The sequence below is a fragment of the Wolffia australiana genome, chromosome 6 (genome assembly GCF_029677425.1).
Source record: "Wolffia australiana isolate 7733 chromosome 6, ASM2967742v1".
Taxonomy (NCBI): domain Eukaryota; kingdom Viridiplantae; phylum Streptophyta; class Magnoliopsida; order Alismatales; family Araceae; genus Wolffia; species Wolffia australiana.
The window spans coordinates 4490046-4508227 of record NC_135840.1 but is presented as its reverse complement, the minus strand read 5'-3'; the positions used below and the strand labels follow the sequence as shown (position 1 = coordinate 4508227).

At 48.3% G+C, this 18182-nt stretch overlaps 1 protein-coding gene across 1 annotated transcript in view; it reads left to right on the top strand.

The window, feature by feature from the left end:
- SPPA (signal peptide peptidase) overlaps window positions 1-18182 on the top strand; it is a 32765-nt gene that overhangs the window by 1206 nt on the left and 13377 nt on the right. The window contains exons 3-7 of the mRNA XM_078576827.1: window positions 395-532; window positions 8402-8572; window positions 8653-8756; window positions 13828-13895; window positions 14625-14791. Coding sequence (XP_078432953.1) covers window positions 395-532; window positions 8402-8572; window positions 8653-8756; window positions 13828-13895; window positions 14625-14791 — 648 coding nt within the window. The remainder of the gene's footprint in view (window positions 1-394; window positions 533-8401; window positions 8573-8652; window positions 8757-13827; window positions 13896-14624; window positions 14792-18182) is intronic.

Below are 18182 nucleotides of genomic sequence, written 5' to 3'. Positions count from 1 at the left end.
GCATTGATTTCCTTGGAGAATTTGGTGGAATTTAAGCGAATATGGGAATTATATATCTATGAATGTCCCTTTTCAGTTATGAGGGTTTTAAGTGTACTCTTATTTCATCGATTTTACGGTACGTGATTAAACATGACGAGGTTTACATGACAGAAGCACCAAATTTTCCGGTCAGTAATTTGTATCAAGTTCTTCAGACTCGTTGGCATTTTAAAGTGAAGAGTTTCCATAAGAAAAACTGAGGACTAATTTCCTAAATCCCACCGTTACTCTCACTTTCTTTTTCATCAATTTTGTGATTAATAACAACTTTGATCAATCTTATCATTAGTTAATTCAAATTAAATCTTTATCTTTCTTCAACGGTATCATATTTTTTTTGTACTTTCTGTAGGTAAGTTGATAATTAGCTACATGCCTCTTTGTGGAGTCAAGGAATACTACCTGGCTTGTGCTTGCGAAGAGTTGTACATGCCTCCCAGTGCTTATGTCTCTATCTATGGGTTGACTGTTCAAGCATCTTTTATCAGAGGTAAGTCCAAATTTTCTTCTTTTGCAAATGTTGCAGGTAATTCCAAGATAAATGATTGGCATCAACAATTTTCCTAGGTCAGTTGTCGCCATAAGGCTTCATCTTAGACAAATCACCCTTCATTATTAGGAGTTCCCATTTAAGTGTGGGATCACGTATCATGGGCCCAAATGCAGTACAAAAAAAGAAACATAATGGCCTTAAGTGGGTCACTTAATGATGTACACAACTATTAAGGAGCATATGTAAAATGAAAAAAAGAGGAATAATGTTACGAGTCTGAATTTACACAGACGGCGATATCTTTGATTGAAGAATTTCGAGAAGTCGTGATATCAGGAATCTTTAACAATGTTATAAATGAAACTCACACATGAACTTCAAGAATAATCTACAAAATAAAGTCTGGAAGATTACTCAAAATAACTACTATCCAAGAACATTACCGATGTAGAAGACATCGATGGAAATGATGCTTCCTGCAAGTATTTGATCTGGAAAACAGAGGATGTAGGAAGAGACAGCCAGGTCGACCTTCTCCTGCAGTGATATTGAGGTTGAACCCGATTGGGTCTCCCTTGTTGATGATGTTGGAGTATCTCCAACTTCGCTCGCCAACAACTTCTTGAAAAACAATCATCCCCATCCTGAATCTCCTCCTTTGTTGAAAGTGAGTGGGTAAAACCCAACCTTATTAATTCAAAGATGACATGCGGATGAAGGTCCTTACAGGGGCCTTATTAAATGTCTAGACAATTTACCATCGTTCTAGAAAGAAACTGGCGGGTTTTAGAGTTGTGAATTTGATTGGATCATAAGGCTACTTGAATTAGGACTTCTCTTTCTGCATCAGAGATCCCCAGGTTATGTTGTCATCCTAGATGAACCTTAATCTCGTTGATAGGGGTGAAATATTCCATTGAGATAGACAGATTGAATTAATCCTTGTTTACCTTTTGTCTGGCTACCAGAGGTAGAAGGTTAACTTTAATATTGCTGCAACTATTTTTCTCAGTCAGAGGAGGTCTTATCAGTGTCCTGTAACTTCGTGCGCTTGTGAGGTTAGCTGTGGGCAATGTCAACTCCATCTGGCTCCTATTAAAATTTCCAATTCTCAAACTCTCTACTGGTTTCAGTCTTTGTGCGGGGGGTTTGCAGTCGATGATGAACCTTTGCGAACCAAGCTCTGACAGGAACAGTTACTGTTAATTTGCCATGATTAGTACAGTGGGTGTTTTCATCTCGGATGCCTCATTCTATCTAGAGGTTTCAAAACCGCAAGAGATCAATAGCAGTTGGTTAAGCAAACAAGATCAAACGGATTGCTGAAAAAGAGATTTAAGGGGAAAGATTCATTTATTGACTTGCACAAAGAGATTCAAGTTGCACCAAGATTCCTTTGCTGACTTGGGTGGGGTTTATGCAATATTGTTTGTTTAATTCTTGAATTTTTCTGGAGTTGTGAAGGCTTATCATTTGGCATTCGACTCCTCTCTCACTATCTTCTGGGTTTGTTTTGTCAGTTGTGTCATATTATGGCAGTTCATATTTGTTTAGTTCATTGATAAAGTTTGCTCCTCCGGAAATTGACTCCTGTGAACCCTGTCTTTGCATCTAGCGCCTCTAGCCAGTATGTAACACAAGTATTGTTGAGGTGATTTTAGCTCACACAAGTGGGAGGCCCCTTTCATGGAGGATACATGTGATGGGCCATTTTGTGCAGGCCCAATAGAGTTATAAAGAAAAAGGGGATCCTTATGACATTTGTACGATTCTTTACGTCCAAGAGTATCTTTGGCACTCTAAGCCCATTAGGGGCGTATTTGCCATTTGGCACTTTGTGATTTCCCTTTAAATAGAAGTAGCCCTACCCTTTAAATAGCAGTTTTCTAAAAGGCGACGTCCACGTCGCCTCCACTCGGCTGCCACTCTTACATCTATGTCTTACTATTTAGAAACGATTTCCATGAGAGAACTGTAGGGTTCTAGCAGAGCTCTTTATTTTGAAAGAATCTTCCAGATCTCTCATGATTTGGTGCCGATAAATGTACATCTATAATGAGGAAAACACAAGGAAGAAAAAAAACAAGGAAGGAAACACAAACAGGTCGAGAGACTCCCTTTTAGCCTTGATTTTCTTCTATTTGTAGAAGCGCTCTTATGACGCAAAGATTTATGGATTTATAAGCCAGATTCTCTACCTTTGACAGGGGATCCAATAATCAACACTGCAAAAAGGGAAACCTTTTGAAATTGGCTTATGCTTTTTGTTAGTGAGATATTACGCCTTATGGGCTAATGGGCCCTATTCTATAAGCCCATTAGCCCTCTTATCATTCTCTCTCTCCTAGGGTATATATATACCCACACATGTACTCCATTGGAGTTATGTCATTATCTTCTCTCTTCCTCTCTTAACATGGTAACAGAGCTCCAGAGCTCTTCCAGCCGCAGCCGAGCGCCAGCCACAACCGAGCGCCAGCCGCAGCCATGCACAGCCAGCAACCGCAGCCCTAGCCGCAGCCGCAGGCGCGTGCCAGCCGCAGCCGCAGCCGCAGCCGCGCACAGCTGCAGTCACAGCCGCCGCCGCGCGCCCGCCGCAGCCGCGCACAGCCGCAGCCGCCGCCGCAGCCGCGCACAGCCGCAGCCGCCGCCGCAGCTGCTGCTAGCAGCCGCAGCCGCAGCCGCAGACCGCAGCCCGCAGCCGCAGCCGTAGCCTGCAGCCGCCGCCGAAGCAGCAGCTGCAGCCGCAGCCTAGCCGCAGCCGCAGCCTAGCCTTGCAGACAGCACGAGCTGCAGCCCCAGTTACAACAGCAGTCTCAGTTACTGCCACGGTTCCGATGTCGGAGGAACTTTACTCCACGGGTCAGACTCGTCAACAGGCCATCACAGCCGACGGCTTCACCGATGCAGATTTTCAACGAGAACCCTTGTCACACAAGGTTACTCATTCCCTGCCGGCGGTTCCCGACTCGACGTGTCTCCAGGGCCCGAATTTGCTACAGTGGCGTCACTTTGTCGAGACCACTCTCAAGGCTCGCCAATTGTTCAAGCATTGTACGCAAGCCCCTCCTCCACCGACCCATCTGCACTATGCGGCGTGGGAAGCCGAGGAACACTTCGTCCTTGGTTGGCTCTACACGACCTGCCTGGGATCCTCGTTCCGTGACCGGTTTCCTTGCTGCTCCACCGTGAAGGGCTTTTGGGACCAGGCCAACACCTTTTGCGGCCGCGAAGGGGACAACTGGCGCCTCTTTATGCTAGTGGCCAAAGCCAGCAACCTTCGCCAGGGTGCACTGTCCATCTCGGACTATGCGCTGGAACACAAGAAGCTGTGGGACGAGGTGGACTACTACTTGCCGACGGATGATCCGACGTGCAAGTCATTCCAGAACACTCTTCGCCTCCGCTTCTTGGGGTTTCTTTATGGTCTCAACAAGGAGTATGACGACACTCGGTGCTGTGCCCTACATCGCAAGGACGGCCTTCCGTCCATTGACGACTTGGTGAAGGAACTCCAGGAAGAGGAGAGCCATTTCCATGTTCTTGGCACTCTCTCCCCGGAGGCAGCTCGTGACTCGACTGCCCTCCTCGCCCGGCCTCCCTCGCCCGCTCCTGCTCCCACCGCGGAGGTGGCCCCCTCCGTGCTGATTTGCTCCTACTGCAGCAAGCCTGGACATCTTCGCAAGTGGTGCAAGAAGCGTCAGTATGACAACCGGAAAAAGAAGGAGACTACCGACGGGAAAGCTATGGTCGCCTCCTCCTCTTCCCCCTCTACCAGCCCGGCGACTATCGAGCAGCTCCAAGCTGACTTGGCCCGTCTCCGTGACCAAGTGGCTGCCATGCAGACTCCGACTCAGTCCACGACACACTTTGGTAGATTTGGTGCGTTCTCTCTCTCTCCGTCTGAACAGTGGTATTGTGGTCACACGGCTCCCCACTCGCCTCTCGTATCGGATACGACCTGGGTTCTTGATTCGGGGGCAACCGAACACATGACCCCGTTCAATGACCGGTTTGTATCCTACGAAAGGCATAGTGGGGACCGTACAGTTCTTACAGCCGGTGGTGGACGGTTGCGTGTTGTTGGAATTGGGGCAGTTTTTGTAGACGGCCTCGGAGTGGTCAGCAATGTTCTTCATGTCCCCGCCCTGCGAGCTATCCTTATGTCTCCTCAGCGTTTGGTTGACAGTCTGTCCTGTTCCTTTCACCTCCAGCCTGACGGGATGTTTCTGTCTGACAAGGTGGGTCGGACTACACCGATTAGGCGGGAGAACGGGTTGCTGTTGTTGGACGATGGGGGACGCTCTCGGTGCTTCCTACTTCACCGCCTAATCCGACCGGCGGATGTGCCGCGTATGGGACGTCTCCAGTTGGCTCACCAACGGCTGGGTCACCCGCCATTTTCAGTTTTATAGCGTCTCTTTCCTTCGATGTGTACTGGATTGGAACTTCAGACTATTGTGTGTGAAGCCTGTCAGTTGGCAAAGCACCGTCGTTCATCTTTTTCTCCGTCTACCTCGCACTCATCCACTCCATTATTTCGCATCCATAGTGATGTTTGGGGACCCGCCCCGCAGGCCAGCCTCAAGGGCCACCGATACTTTCAGATCTTTGTTGACGAGGCCAGCCGCTACACCTGGGTTTACTTGTTGACCGACAAATCTGAGGTTGCTCCGACGGTCCGTCACTTCTGCAGCTTGGTTCGTACTCAGTTTGGCCGGGGTATTCAGCGGTTCCGCTCCGATAATGCGCGGGACTTCGTCAACACCGAGTTGGCCACGTACTTTGCTGACCATGGGATTCTCCACGAGTCCTCCTGTGTGGCCACCCCTGAACAGAACGGTATGGCGGAACGTCGGATCGGGTATGTCACGTCGACCGCCCGTAACCTTCTGCTGAACTATTATGTTCCGTGGGCGTATTGGGGTGAGGCGGTCTTAACGAGTACCCATCTCGTAAACCGTCTCCCCTCCCAGCCCCTGGGGTTTGTCAGCCCACTGGCTCGTCTCACCACGGCTTTCCCCCATCTCTCGCTGCGGACTGGACTACTCCCTCGCATCTTCGGGTGCACGGCGTACGTCCACGACACGGCTCCATCTCGCACGAAGCTCGATGCTAGAGCTCTTCGGTGCGTCTTCGTCGGGTACGCTTCTCTCCAGAAAGATTACCGTTGTTACCACCCTCCGTCTCGGCAGTTTTTCATCTCGGCAAACGTCACCTTTGCCGAGCATGAGTCTTATTTCGGTGACTCTACCTCGTCACGCCTTCCGCTGGATGAGGCTTCTTCGACTCCTTCCTTGGAACCCTTTCCATTTGTGGGACCCATTCCTCCACTGTCGCTGTCTCCCGCCACGTCCACTTCTCCCTTGCCCCCTACCGCCTCATCTCCCGATGCACCGTATTCTCCTCCTAGTGCACCCCCTTCCCTCGGGGAGTCCTTCTCTCACCCCGGGGAGCTACCTTCTACTCTCGGTGCACCGTATCCTTCTCCTAGTGCACCTCCTTCCCCCGGGGAGCCTCTCTCTACCCCCGCGTAGCTAGCCTCTTCTCCCCCCTTTGCTTCCGCTCCTCCGTCGGACGATGCGTCTCCCTCGCCTACGGATGATGACGCTCAGTTGGGATGGCCCATCGCCCTTTGAAAAGGGGTTCGTCAGTGCACTCGCACACCTCTCTACCCCTTATCTCACTATCTCTCTTTTGACCGGCTAAGCCCTTCCTACCGGTCCTTTCTTTCTCACATCGAGTCACATCCACTTCCTCGTCGCCTATCCGATGCTCTTGCTTCTCCTCATTGGAAAGCGGCGATGGATGAGGAGATGTAGTCCTTGCTCAAGAACCACACTTGGGAAGTCGCTCCACTTCCTCCTGGCAAGAGGGCGGTGGATTGCAAGTGGATTCATGCCAAGAAGCATCATGCCGATGGTACTCTTGAGCGCCTCAAGTCTCGACTTGTGGCTCGGGGGTTTACTCAGTCGTATGGTGTGGACTACTTCGAGACATTCTCTCCTGTGGCGAAGATGGAAACAGTCTGTCTCCTCTTGGCGCTTGCGGCTCACTCCGACTGGCCGATACAACAGTTTGATGTGAAGAATGCATTTCTCCACGGTGACTTGACGGAGGAGGTGTACATGCAGCCACCTCCCGGGTATACCCTTGGTCCTCCAGGCACCGTCTGCCGGCTGCGGAAGTCTCTCTATGGACTGAAACAGTCGCCGCGGATGTGGTTCGGTCGGTTCTCTTCGGTCATGAAGACCGAGGGTTACACTCAGAGCAATGGGGATGCCTCCCTATTCTTCCGTCACAGTCCCGCGGGTGTCTCCATCTTGGCCGTGTACGTCGACGACATCCTCATCACGGGGTCCGATTCTGCAGAGGCCGGCCGCCTCAGCTCTGCATTGGCCAAGGAGTTCGAGATCAAGGCCCTCGGGCCTCTTCGCTACTTCCTCGGCCTTGAGGTGGCCTACTCCCCCCGGGGGATCTTTGTGTCACAGCAGAAATATGCCGTCGACCTACTGGCCTTGACAGGCATGACCGAGTGTGCGCCGGTTAGTACTCCCATCGACCCTAACGTCAAGTTGGGTAAGGGGGAGGACTCAGCACCGGTGAACGCATATCAGTACCAGCAGGTGGTGGGGAAACTCCTGTACTTGACCCACACCCGCCCCGACATCAGTTTGGCCGTCAACCTCCTCAGTTAGTTCATGCACTCTCCGCAGGAGATCCATCGTCAGGCGGCCAACCGGGTATCTAAAGGGCTGCCCCGGGAAGGGCTTGTTCTTTCCTCGGAGTATGGAGCGGACCGTGAAGGTGTACACTGATGCGGACTTTGCCGGCTCAGTTGTGGACTGTCGTTCCACCACGGGGTACTGCACTTTTGTCTTCGGCAGTCTTGTCAGTTGGAAGAGCAGCAAGCAGGACAAAGTGTCCCGCTCCAGTGCTGAAGCCGAATACCGGGCACTTGCCGATGGGGCCTCTGAAGGCCAGTGGATATACGGGATCCTCCATGACCTTCGTGTGGAGTATTCAGGCCCGATCCACTTCTACTGCGACAACAAGTCGGCAATCGCTTTGGCAAAGAACCCTGGCCAACAGGGACGAATCAAGCATATGGAACTCCACCGCTACTTCTTCAAGGAGCGCGTGGACGAGGGCATCTTTGACTTGGAGTTTGTTCCATCCGCTGATCAAGCTGCTGATGTCCTCACCAAAGGACTATCTCGCCCTCTCCTACAACGTGCAGTGTCCAAGCTCGGCATGGATGACATCCACACTTCGCTTGCGGGGGGGTGTTAGTGAGATATTACGCCTTATGGGCTAATGGGCCCTATTCTATAAGCCCATTAGCCCTCTTATCATTCTCTCTCTCCTAGGGTATATATATACCCACACATATACTCCATTGGAGTTATGTCATTATCTTCTCTCTTCCTCTCTTAACACTTTTTCAGTCTCCTCTCTTCCCATAATGGGTGTACCTGTCTGATGTATTGAAATTCTTGTAAAATGTAAAAAGGTCCATATTGTCCTTTGGAATTTTGCTAGTCTCAAAATAGTCAGTCAGTCCATTCCCAACTTTCTGGTTTATCTTATATGAAAGGGCAAATTATTTGAATAATTGAGTATTGCCTTATCCAAATATATATTTTCACACCGTAACATGATGGATTCATGATTAACGGACTTGGTTCTCATTCTTCTTCGTACTATTGAAGCAGAGTAGAGCGACCGAGAAACATAATTAAAATCTTATTTTATAGTTCATAAATTTAATTGCACGTTGATTACTGATAAGATGATCTTCCTTTTTCCTTTTAAAAAAAGATTATTACTTTAATTGCTTTTTGCGTTACAACTTGTCCTGCACAGGTATCCTTGATAAAGTGGGAATAGAGCCTCAAGTGCAACGCCTAGGGAAATATAAAAGTGCAGGAGATCAGATAGCTCTTAAAAGCATGTCAAAAGAAAACTGTGAAATGCTTACGACATTGCTTGATAATATTTATGGGAATTGGCTGGACGTCGTTTCTTCAACTCTAGGTATTTCAATTTTTTTCATGTCCAATGCATGTGTTGGTACATCCATTCTTACTGCGGCCTTCTGATTTATTCTTCTTTAGGAAAGAAAAGAGAAGAAATCGTAGCTTTTCTTGACTCAGGCGTGTACCAAGCCGAAAGATTGAAAGAAGAAGGTTGGGTTACGAACTTACTCTATGATGACGAGGTAATGGTTGCCTTGTAATTGTAAGGTGGAACTTCGTGGATAGACTTCATGCTTATAGCTGTGTTAGATATAATAGTTTATATCTCTCTCCTCTTCATTTGTAAATGGTATTGGGCCTCAACTAAATGGGCCCAGTATCCATATCTCTTTATTATTCCTGATGTATTCTCTTTCATTGTCTGACCCACTCATAATTTACTCCTAATGGACCCAGACTTTGAGAAACTAGTATTTATACCAGTCCTTAACCCGTGATATAAGAAAGTCTTTTTCCTCACCCTAGACGTGTCTGCTGTCTGTCTGAAGACTGCTGCTGTTGCTGCAGCTGACATGGTATCAGAGCTTGTTCCTCTCGGGACGTGATTGCAGGTGTGGAAGCTTCTTCCTCCTGGCAAATCCATATCTCCTGATAAGGGGCAATTCTCGACCTCGGTCATTTAGGGGGAGGGCAACCCATCAACGAGACTTACTGCATTTCCTGCTGACAGAGAGGATGGAACTAAATGGCACAGCTACATAGGGTGTGGTCGGCATCCCTTCCACTGGGCAAGAGGAAGTGGGGAAACCAACGTCAGTCAAGATCTTTTATCCAATGCCTACTGCTCCAGAGAAGATCAAGTTTTGCAGTACCATACTCTACCAGTGATAGAGGTTTGTTGTGCTTACACTCAAGGCCAGATACTTGATTAAGCACCTTGTTCAGGACCCCATTGGTATGAAGAGGGGTTCATTTATGGATAGCACCTCGGCAACATGAATCCAGACATCTATGATAACTTCCTTCTAATGGGCATGGTCAAGCAACTGTGGGATCAGGTTCACATCAATTGCACTCAAACTCCTGACAAATTTATGCACTGATTGACTCTTTGTCTTTCTCATGGGAGTGAACCCATGCATGAAGATGTGAGATAACAGATCTTACACAGGCCTTGATGAGGAAGAGACACCTTGATGAGATTTATACACTTATGGAGGAGAGGCAAGACTTGGCGTCCAATCTCAGGATGAAAAAGGTGACACCACAGTGTTTTCAGTCTAGAAATCTGTACTTCGGGACAGGGAGAGTCAAAGGAGAAGGATTTCCTGTATTTCACCGAGCGCAAACAAATCCATTGCACCAAGGAGACTTGTTACAAGATCCGTGAATATCCTCCTAAGCCATGGGACCAGCGCAAGGCGTGGGTGGCCAAATTTCAAGAATCAGATGGCAGCTCAACTCAGACCAGACAAATGTAGTTGATCCCTAACCCTCACCGGTCTGAGCTAGAGCAGTTGAAAACTGAGGTGGCACAATTGAGGAGATGGTGGCCTCTAATTTTCTTGTCTACTCTGGTGAAATTATACTGGCTGCTTCTTACATGACAAAATTGTGGAGAAGAAGATTACATCTGCTTTGAGCGTGGATGGGTTGCTTCTGCTGGAAGACGGAAATTGCTTATGTGTTGCAGCGGAGAGCCAGCTTGGACCCAGGAGGACCCAATGAGCACAAGAGCAAAAGAGAGAATTCTGCTTCGTCATAGCCTAATGGACCATTCACCTTTAGAAGTTCGTTGCCTATCTTCTTCCTTATTTTCTGGATTTGATGTTCAAACTTGTGTGAGACCTGTATGTTGGGCAAACACAAGAGAACATCTTTTCATAGCGCCAGTATGCCTACTTTGATTCTTTTCATAGTATCTCTTACATAGTGATTTGAGGGGGCCAGCACCTGGAATGAGCCTGTCCGGGGCATGTAGGTTTATTGTATTTGTGAATGCATATAGTAGCTATATTTGGGTATGGGTACTGAAGAAAAAAATCTGAAGTAGGGCTGTGCAGGTATTCAGTGAAATGATACAGACAAGTTTGATACAACCATAAAGTGGTTTCGGTCTGTGGATGCGTGCGACTACTTCAATTCAGAAGTTATTACATTCTTTGAAGGCAATTGTTGATTAATCCTCTTGTGTTCATACACCCCAGCAGAATGCAAGGGGCAAGAGGAGGATTAGCTACAGCTTAGACCTTATTCTTTATATGAGGGTCCCAATGATTTACATGGTAGAGGCAATGCTGACTAGTGTTCACCTCACAAACTAAATACTGTCCAGGAATCTCAATTATTTGAGCCGTCTGGGTGAGCTGCCGAGTCACTATCCCAGGTGGAGTTGAAGATAGAGCTTCTTCCTTGGACATTTCGGCGTGCTGCCCGTGTTCAAGAAGAGACTCCGGAGGTTAGAAAGTTGGATCCCAGTTCCATCAGTAGTAATTTTTGTGGGGCATTCCTCCACCAAGATGTACACGTGGTATTATCCATCTTCCAAGTGATTCCTTGCCTTACCCAGTGTGATGTTCAATGAAGCCAAGCCTTTCTATGGGGAAGGATCATATTCTTTTCCAGTCAACTCTGCGAACCCGCACGATGATCATCTGATTCAGTCAGTTCCTCTCCACCTATAGACCCAGGGCAATGATCAGAGTCAGCCACTGCCGGAGACAGAACTCCAAGATGGTGGGGCACAGGCATCACACCCAAGTGCAGTGGTTTAAGTACCTATACCAGATCAATCCAATCAAGGGGATGAAATTCAAGTAAATTCTGGAGCTTAGCAGTGTCATAATGATGAAATCCACGTTACTGAGGAAGAACTCTTTGGGCCTATTGCTGCGCAAAGGGAACAACAGCTGTACACAAAGACCACTGAACCACATCTCTAACTTTACATCTTTTGAGCGGCTGAGTATGGTGGAAGCTTTATCAAGTCGTGAATGGTGCCAGGTCATGGATGAAGAGATGAGGACATTCCAGAAGAATGGTATCTGTGACTTGGTATCACTTCCTTGGGGAAGAAAATGGCCAGCTGTAAATGGGTGGCATACTCCAGAGACAGTACCTTTATGTCTCAACAGAAGTACACCCTGAATTTGCGGAAGGAGACTGAGAAATTGTCATGCAAACCCATGAGCACACCCATTGACCTGAATGAAAAACTGGGACTCTATTGACACTGTCCTTGTATGGATCAAACCTTGTATCAAAGATTGATTGCTAAATAAATTTACCTAACTGATACTAACCCTTACATTGGTTTTGCAGTCAGCTTACTGATCAGTTTAAGCACAACCCTCGTGGGACTCATCTGCAAGCTGCACTGTGTCCTAAGGTACGTCAAGAAAGCTCGAGGACAGGGGATATGCTTCGTTAAATCCAAGGACAGATCTGTGAAATTTTACACTAATGCTGACTAGGCAGGCTCAGTTGTAGATTGAAGGTCAATGTCAAGCCATTGTGCCTTCTTGTGGGGCAGTCTTGTGTGCTGGAAGAAACAAAAACAGCATGTCGTCTCTTGATCAAGTGCAGAGTCTTTCAGCTCCTTGCTCCTGGGAGTCAGTGAAGGTTTTTGGATCTGAGGGATCCTACAGCACCTGAAGTTTGTGACTGATGGCCCAGTTTAATTGTTTAATGAAAAAATATGCTATCACTATTGCCCATAATCTGGTTCAACACAACCAGACAGACTAAACATGTCGAGGTAGATCAGCATGGACAACAGAAGGGTGACATTATAACAGAAGGTGGAGGCAACCTGATCAAGTGGCGGATATCCTCAACAAGGGCCCTCTTGGTCCCAGTTTCCATGGGATGGTATTCAACATCTATACCAAGGCTGAGGGGGAGAGGGATGATAGACATCTGTTAAGACCCTGATCCAGAAATATCAACGTCAGCAAGGGCCCAGACGACCCCCTGTCTTTTCAGCCCACAAAGGGGGGTCCGAACAGGCCCAAACCCACTAAAGGTTATGACTCACAGAGCCCCCTGAGTCATAAGGGAAGGGGGGCCGAGGAAGAGAATCAGACAAGAGCCCAAGTAAGCCTTCTCCCTCCCCTACTCTCCTTCTTCCTTCTCACGCCACCCTAACCCTTTCCCTTCCTCGCTTTTCCCAGGAGCTCCAGGCGGACGAATCTGCAGGAGACTTCCCCGCTCCTTCTCTCTCTGACGTCTCCCTCTCTCGTCACGCCCTATCCTATCCTTCCTCTTCTCTCGAACATCAGTTTTTCCCTACTGTTTCACGGAGAACACTTGTTGCAATTTTGGAATTGTATTGAATACTGTGCGAGCCGGCGAGGAACCTATCAACATCCTTTATATATCTGCCCCACTTATAAATTACTCCTAATGTGCCCAGTCTTCTGTAAAATGGTATATACCAGTCACCGGTGTTGTAATGAGGTCTTTTCCCTTAACCCTTGGAAGTGTTTTTAATATTTTGTCATGATCTTTTCGAATGTTCTTTAACTTCAGGAAACTCATCCTCCCAATTAGTCCTTTTCATGGACAGATGCTCACAAAGCAATATTCTGCCAAAATTCTGGCATATTGAGAAGATTTTTAGAACCTGACTTGCATACTTCTCTGTTTTCCGTCACACTTTTTGTATAACAGTGCCTTTTGGAAATACAGTTCACAATGAATCATCCTTAGTATTTGGATTTTTCTTTGCAATGTGATATCATCGCCGTGGGGTCAGTGGTGTGGGAGAGAGAGATGTCTAAAATAGAAGTACCTCCCTCTGCATCTTCTCTTATGGATCACCCTTGTTGAAATATCTTTTTGCCCTGGAAAACGTGTTGGCACAATACCCAAAATATCCCACAATGACATGTATGTTAAAGTGGCCTAACTGCCTTAAGCCAATGTGGTTTCTGGTCATCATAGCTTATTTTTTATCACTGGGAATGAAATTCTCTCTGGTGACCAAACCTCTTGTTTAGGTCCCAATGATGGTCTATCAAGAGACAACGCTGTGTATTGTGTTAACTCGAGAGATTTGTTATTCAAAAAAAAGGAAACTTGAGAGATTTGTTTAATGATTATATTTAGGTAGCTTCCATGTGAGCAGGATCTGTACCTCTTTTCTGTGACGACGTGTAAGGTCAATCATCTTTTGATTGCCAGTTTTCATGCCACCGCGCAACTGTAGAGTTTATATTTGTCGTTTTTTTGTGTCATGCACATAGTGAATTCTTGTGGTGAGCCGATAACTGATGGATCAGGTTTTATTCATTCATGTTCTGTTCAATGCAGATCACATCGATGTTAAAGAAGAAATTTGGGCAGAAAGAGGAAAGTAAACTTCATTCTGTTGATTTTAGGTATTGTTGAACGTCATTTATTCTATAATCCTGTAAAATTAATTGACTTCTGAAGATAATGCGTAACTGAGTGATACTGATCAATGACAAGCTACATGTTTTCACGTTACTGACAGTGATAAGCACTTGATTTGCTTCCGTGATTAAAAAATAATGATTTGTTTCGCTACTTTTTTTATCACATTTACCTTTTTGGAACCCTTAAGGGATCTGGGATCAATATTTTAGACGACTGGGAACACTATTTTTTTTTTTGTTTTAAAAAAAAAGAAGACCGAAAAGTATGTGAACTTTAGGGCAGTTGATGTGGCTTCCGAGGGGATGTGTGGACAGTTTCAATAGACTTGCAAAAATCTAGTTGAGCTTTTCCTAAATTAAAATTAAAACCAGCAGCTTTTTGAAAATTATCTTTTTTCTCTGTATCTTGACTAATGATTTTTGACCAACTATGAGATATGTCGTGTAGAGTTTCTTAAATGTTTGTTTTCAAACAGCTTCATGCTTCGCCTGTCATGATATTTTGCATAGAGACACTTATTTTATTTTTTGTGCTGTTGCAAGGGAAAACTTTGAATGACAACGGTTTCTTTGTAGTTAGTTTTATTTGTACTAAAATCTGTTTGTTGCAGATTTTATTTTCAAGTTAATTTTTGGAAGATGGAAAATATTACATTGCAACTGGTCTGTTACTGATTTTAATACTCAAAACCCTTTTCTTCTTTCATCCAGGAGATACTCCAGAGTTAGAAAGTGGACACTTGGGCTAGAGGGAAGTGGAGATCTGGTGGCTGTAATTAGGGCCTCTGGAAGCATTAATCGCGCTCGGGGGGGCCTGAGCCTACCTGGGTCTGGCATAATTAGTGATGAACTTATTGAAAAAATCCGTAGTGTAAGAGGTCGGCGTCACTGTTCTTTCCTTCATTGGTTAATTTGTTTTATGAAAGTGCTATGCAATAACATCTATTTTTGGAAATAAATATGCAATAACATCTTACTTGTTCTTTCCCCAAATTTTAAATTCATGACCGCTTTCCTGAATCATTTTTTTCTACAAAGATATGCCTACTTTTGGTGTGTGTAGAGATAAAATATTTTCCATGATTTTGCAGCTCCATTTTCATGCCAACTTGAACTTATTGTTATCCCACCAAGTGTTGCCGCATGACGAGGTTTATCCCATAATTTGTTTTATTTATTGATCATTGATAAGATCCATTACTCTAACTCTGAAGATAAAGATAGTTCTACTGAGGAGGTAGATGAGAGGGACAACAAGGATTTAGGAGATGAAAAGAAGCTGAAGAAATTCAGAAAAATGGTACAGTAGGTAGAACTCTTCAACATGCTAAAACATCCAGATAAGTACTTTAACTAGGCATACTCAAGGAGGAGGTTTCGAATGGAGTGAAAAGGAACAGCACGTGCCCGATATATAAGCGTGCAGTTATAAGGAACACCACGGGGGAAGAAGACACTTGCGCTGGTCTTTTATTTTTTCAAATTTACCTTTCGGGGGAGCAGTAGCAGGAGCTGGAGCAGTCTGAAGGCACATTCCCGATGTCCAGGAGGGGAGATCCAGATCGGATCTCATGCTTTTTGTTTTCTACATCTATTCTCTGCATTATTTTCTACATCTATCCAGATCGGAACAGTCTGAAGACTCTTGTGTTTGCCTAGTTATGTGACAAATCTTCTGTCTGGAAGCGATACAACTTCTTGTTATAGTCTACACTATTCATCCACAAGGGTTGTAATACATACCCCAAGGGTTGCTATAACACATCCCTATTCATTCACAAGGGTTGGTATACATACCCAGTGTTATTGGTAATGAATTCTGGACAACTTTATTGTACTCTCTAACTGCATGGCAATTGGGAAAGACAAAGATAGCAAATTCTTTTTTATCAAAGCTTGTGTGGTAACTCTAAAGTGACATCCAAGTTAGTTTGTACCCAATAGTATCGCAGTCTGCAGATTCCACATCTTTGTGTTAGTGAGAGGACTCTCCTATTGGGTCATGTTCTATAAACCCACTAGGCTCCCTCACTTATCACTAACTCATATTCTCTCCTCTCTCTCTCCTAGGGTATATATACCCCTCCTCATGTACATTCTAGTTAAGGATTTCATTTCCTCTCCTTCCTCCAAGCCCTAGCATGGAGTTCAACATGGTATCAGAGCCAAGCTCTTGATCCCCATCTCTAGCCCTAAGCCTGTGTGCGGGCTTCTTCTTCTTCCTCTTCTTCTTCTTCTTCTTCTTCTTCACCATCACCCTCTCAATCTTCTCCTTGCTCGCACGCAAGAAGCGCCGCCGCCCGCAAGCAGCCGCCCGCAGCCGCCCGCGAGCAGCGCCGCACGGAGCGCCCGCCGCAAGCCGCCCGCAAGCAGCCGCCGCGAGCAGCCCGCAAGCAGCCGCCGCAGCAGCCGCCGCGAGCAGCGCCGCGAGCAGCGCCGCGACGGACCGCCGCCGCGAGCAGCGCCGCGAGCAGCGCCGCACGAGCGCCGCCCGCAAGCCGCCGCAGCAGCCGCCCGCGAGCAGCCGCCGCAGCAGCCGCCGCAGCAGCCGCCGCGAGCAGCGCCGCGAGCAGCGCCGCACGGAGCGCCGCCGCAAGCCGCCGCCCGCAGCAGCCGCCCGCGAGCAGCCGCCCCCAAGCAGCCGCCCGCAAGGAGCCGCCCGCGAGCAGCGCCCGCACGGACGCTCGCCCGCAAGCCGCCGCCCGCAAGTAGCCGCCCGCGAGCAGCGCGCGAGCAGCGCAGCCGCCCGCAAGCAGCCGCCCGCGAGCACCGCCCGCGAGCAGCGCCCGCGAGCAGCGCCCGCACGGACCGCTCGCCCGCAAGCAACTGTCTCCCGTCTTCGGACCGTGTTCGGTTCTTCGTTCGCTGCCGCTGCTGCTGTTTGCCGTCATGTCGACTACCTCCAGCATGGGCAGTGATCCGTCTGCATCCACCGCCCCGACGTCAACCCAAGCAGATTTCACCGCGGCTGACTTTGCCCGGGAACTCCCGTCGCCGAAAATCGGTGCTCCTCTCCCTCCGGCTCCGGATAACTGCCGTCTCAGTGCTCCGAACTTGATGTCGTGGCTGAAGTTCGTCGAGTACACTCTGCGCGGCCGTCTGCTCCAGAAACATCTCACCTGCCAGCCCCTCCCCGTCACGGACCCGCATTTCCCGGCCTGGAGTGCCGAGCAGTACTTCGTCCACTCCTGGCTCTTGACTCACACTCTCTCTCGGGAGGTCTATGACAAGTTCCTCCACCTGACGACTCCGCGGGAGATCTGGGAGCACGCTCGTCGCTACTGCGGGCATGATGCTGATGACTGGAAGATCTTTACTTTGGCCGAGCGGGCGAGTGTACTCCGACATGGCACCATGTCCATTATGGACTATAGCCTTGCCCACCAAGCCCTGTGGCGCGAGTTGGACTATTACATGCCGGTGGGGGATCCGAACTGCGTCGACCGCCGCCATGCTCTCAAGCTCCGCTACATGTCATTTCTCGACAAGCTGAATCCGGAATATGCGGATGTCAGGCGTCGGGCTCTTCACTCCCAGACTCCTCTTCCGGACTTCGATGGTCTGGTTAAGGAGTTGACGGAGGTTGAAAGCAGCCTTCGTCGTCAACGTCCGCTGCTGGACCTGCCTGCCGAGTCCCCCGGCGAGAGTGCTGCCCTCCTGTCCCGCCCTACGGAGCAACCTCCCTTGCTGCCCAAGCCTTCTTCGGGCTCTCGGGCACCGGTGGTTTGCTCCTACTGCGGCAAGCCGAATCATCTTGAGGCCCGGTGCATCAAGAAATTTTTGGACAGTACCCGGGATCCGGAGGTCGCCCCCTCGTCGTCATCAGCTCCTGCCTCGTCGTCTCGCCGGTCCCGCAAAGCCAGAGCCCATCTTGCCCAGGCACCGGCCCCGTCGCCCTCTAGCTCCAGCCATCCAGCCATGACTAATGACCAGCTGACTGCCGAACTTGTCCGTCTCAGCTCCCAGCTGGCTGCCCTGCAGACCGGGTCTTCTTCGCAGCCTACCGTGGCTCACTTCAGTGATTTCGGTGCGTTCTTCCTTCCCAAGTCAGATCAGTGGTATTGTGGACACTCGGCCCTCCAAGCTCCCTTCGTTTCGGATACCACCTGGGTGCTTGATACTGGGGCCACAGAGCATATGACCCCGTTCAACCACCGGTTTCTGTCCTACGAGCGGCACCTTGGTGGTCGAGCTGTCCACACGGCGGGTGGGGGACGACTTCGCGTGACTGGTATCGGGTCGATCCATGTGGATGGCCTTGGTATCATT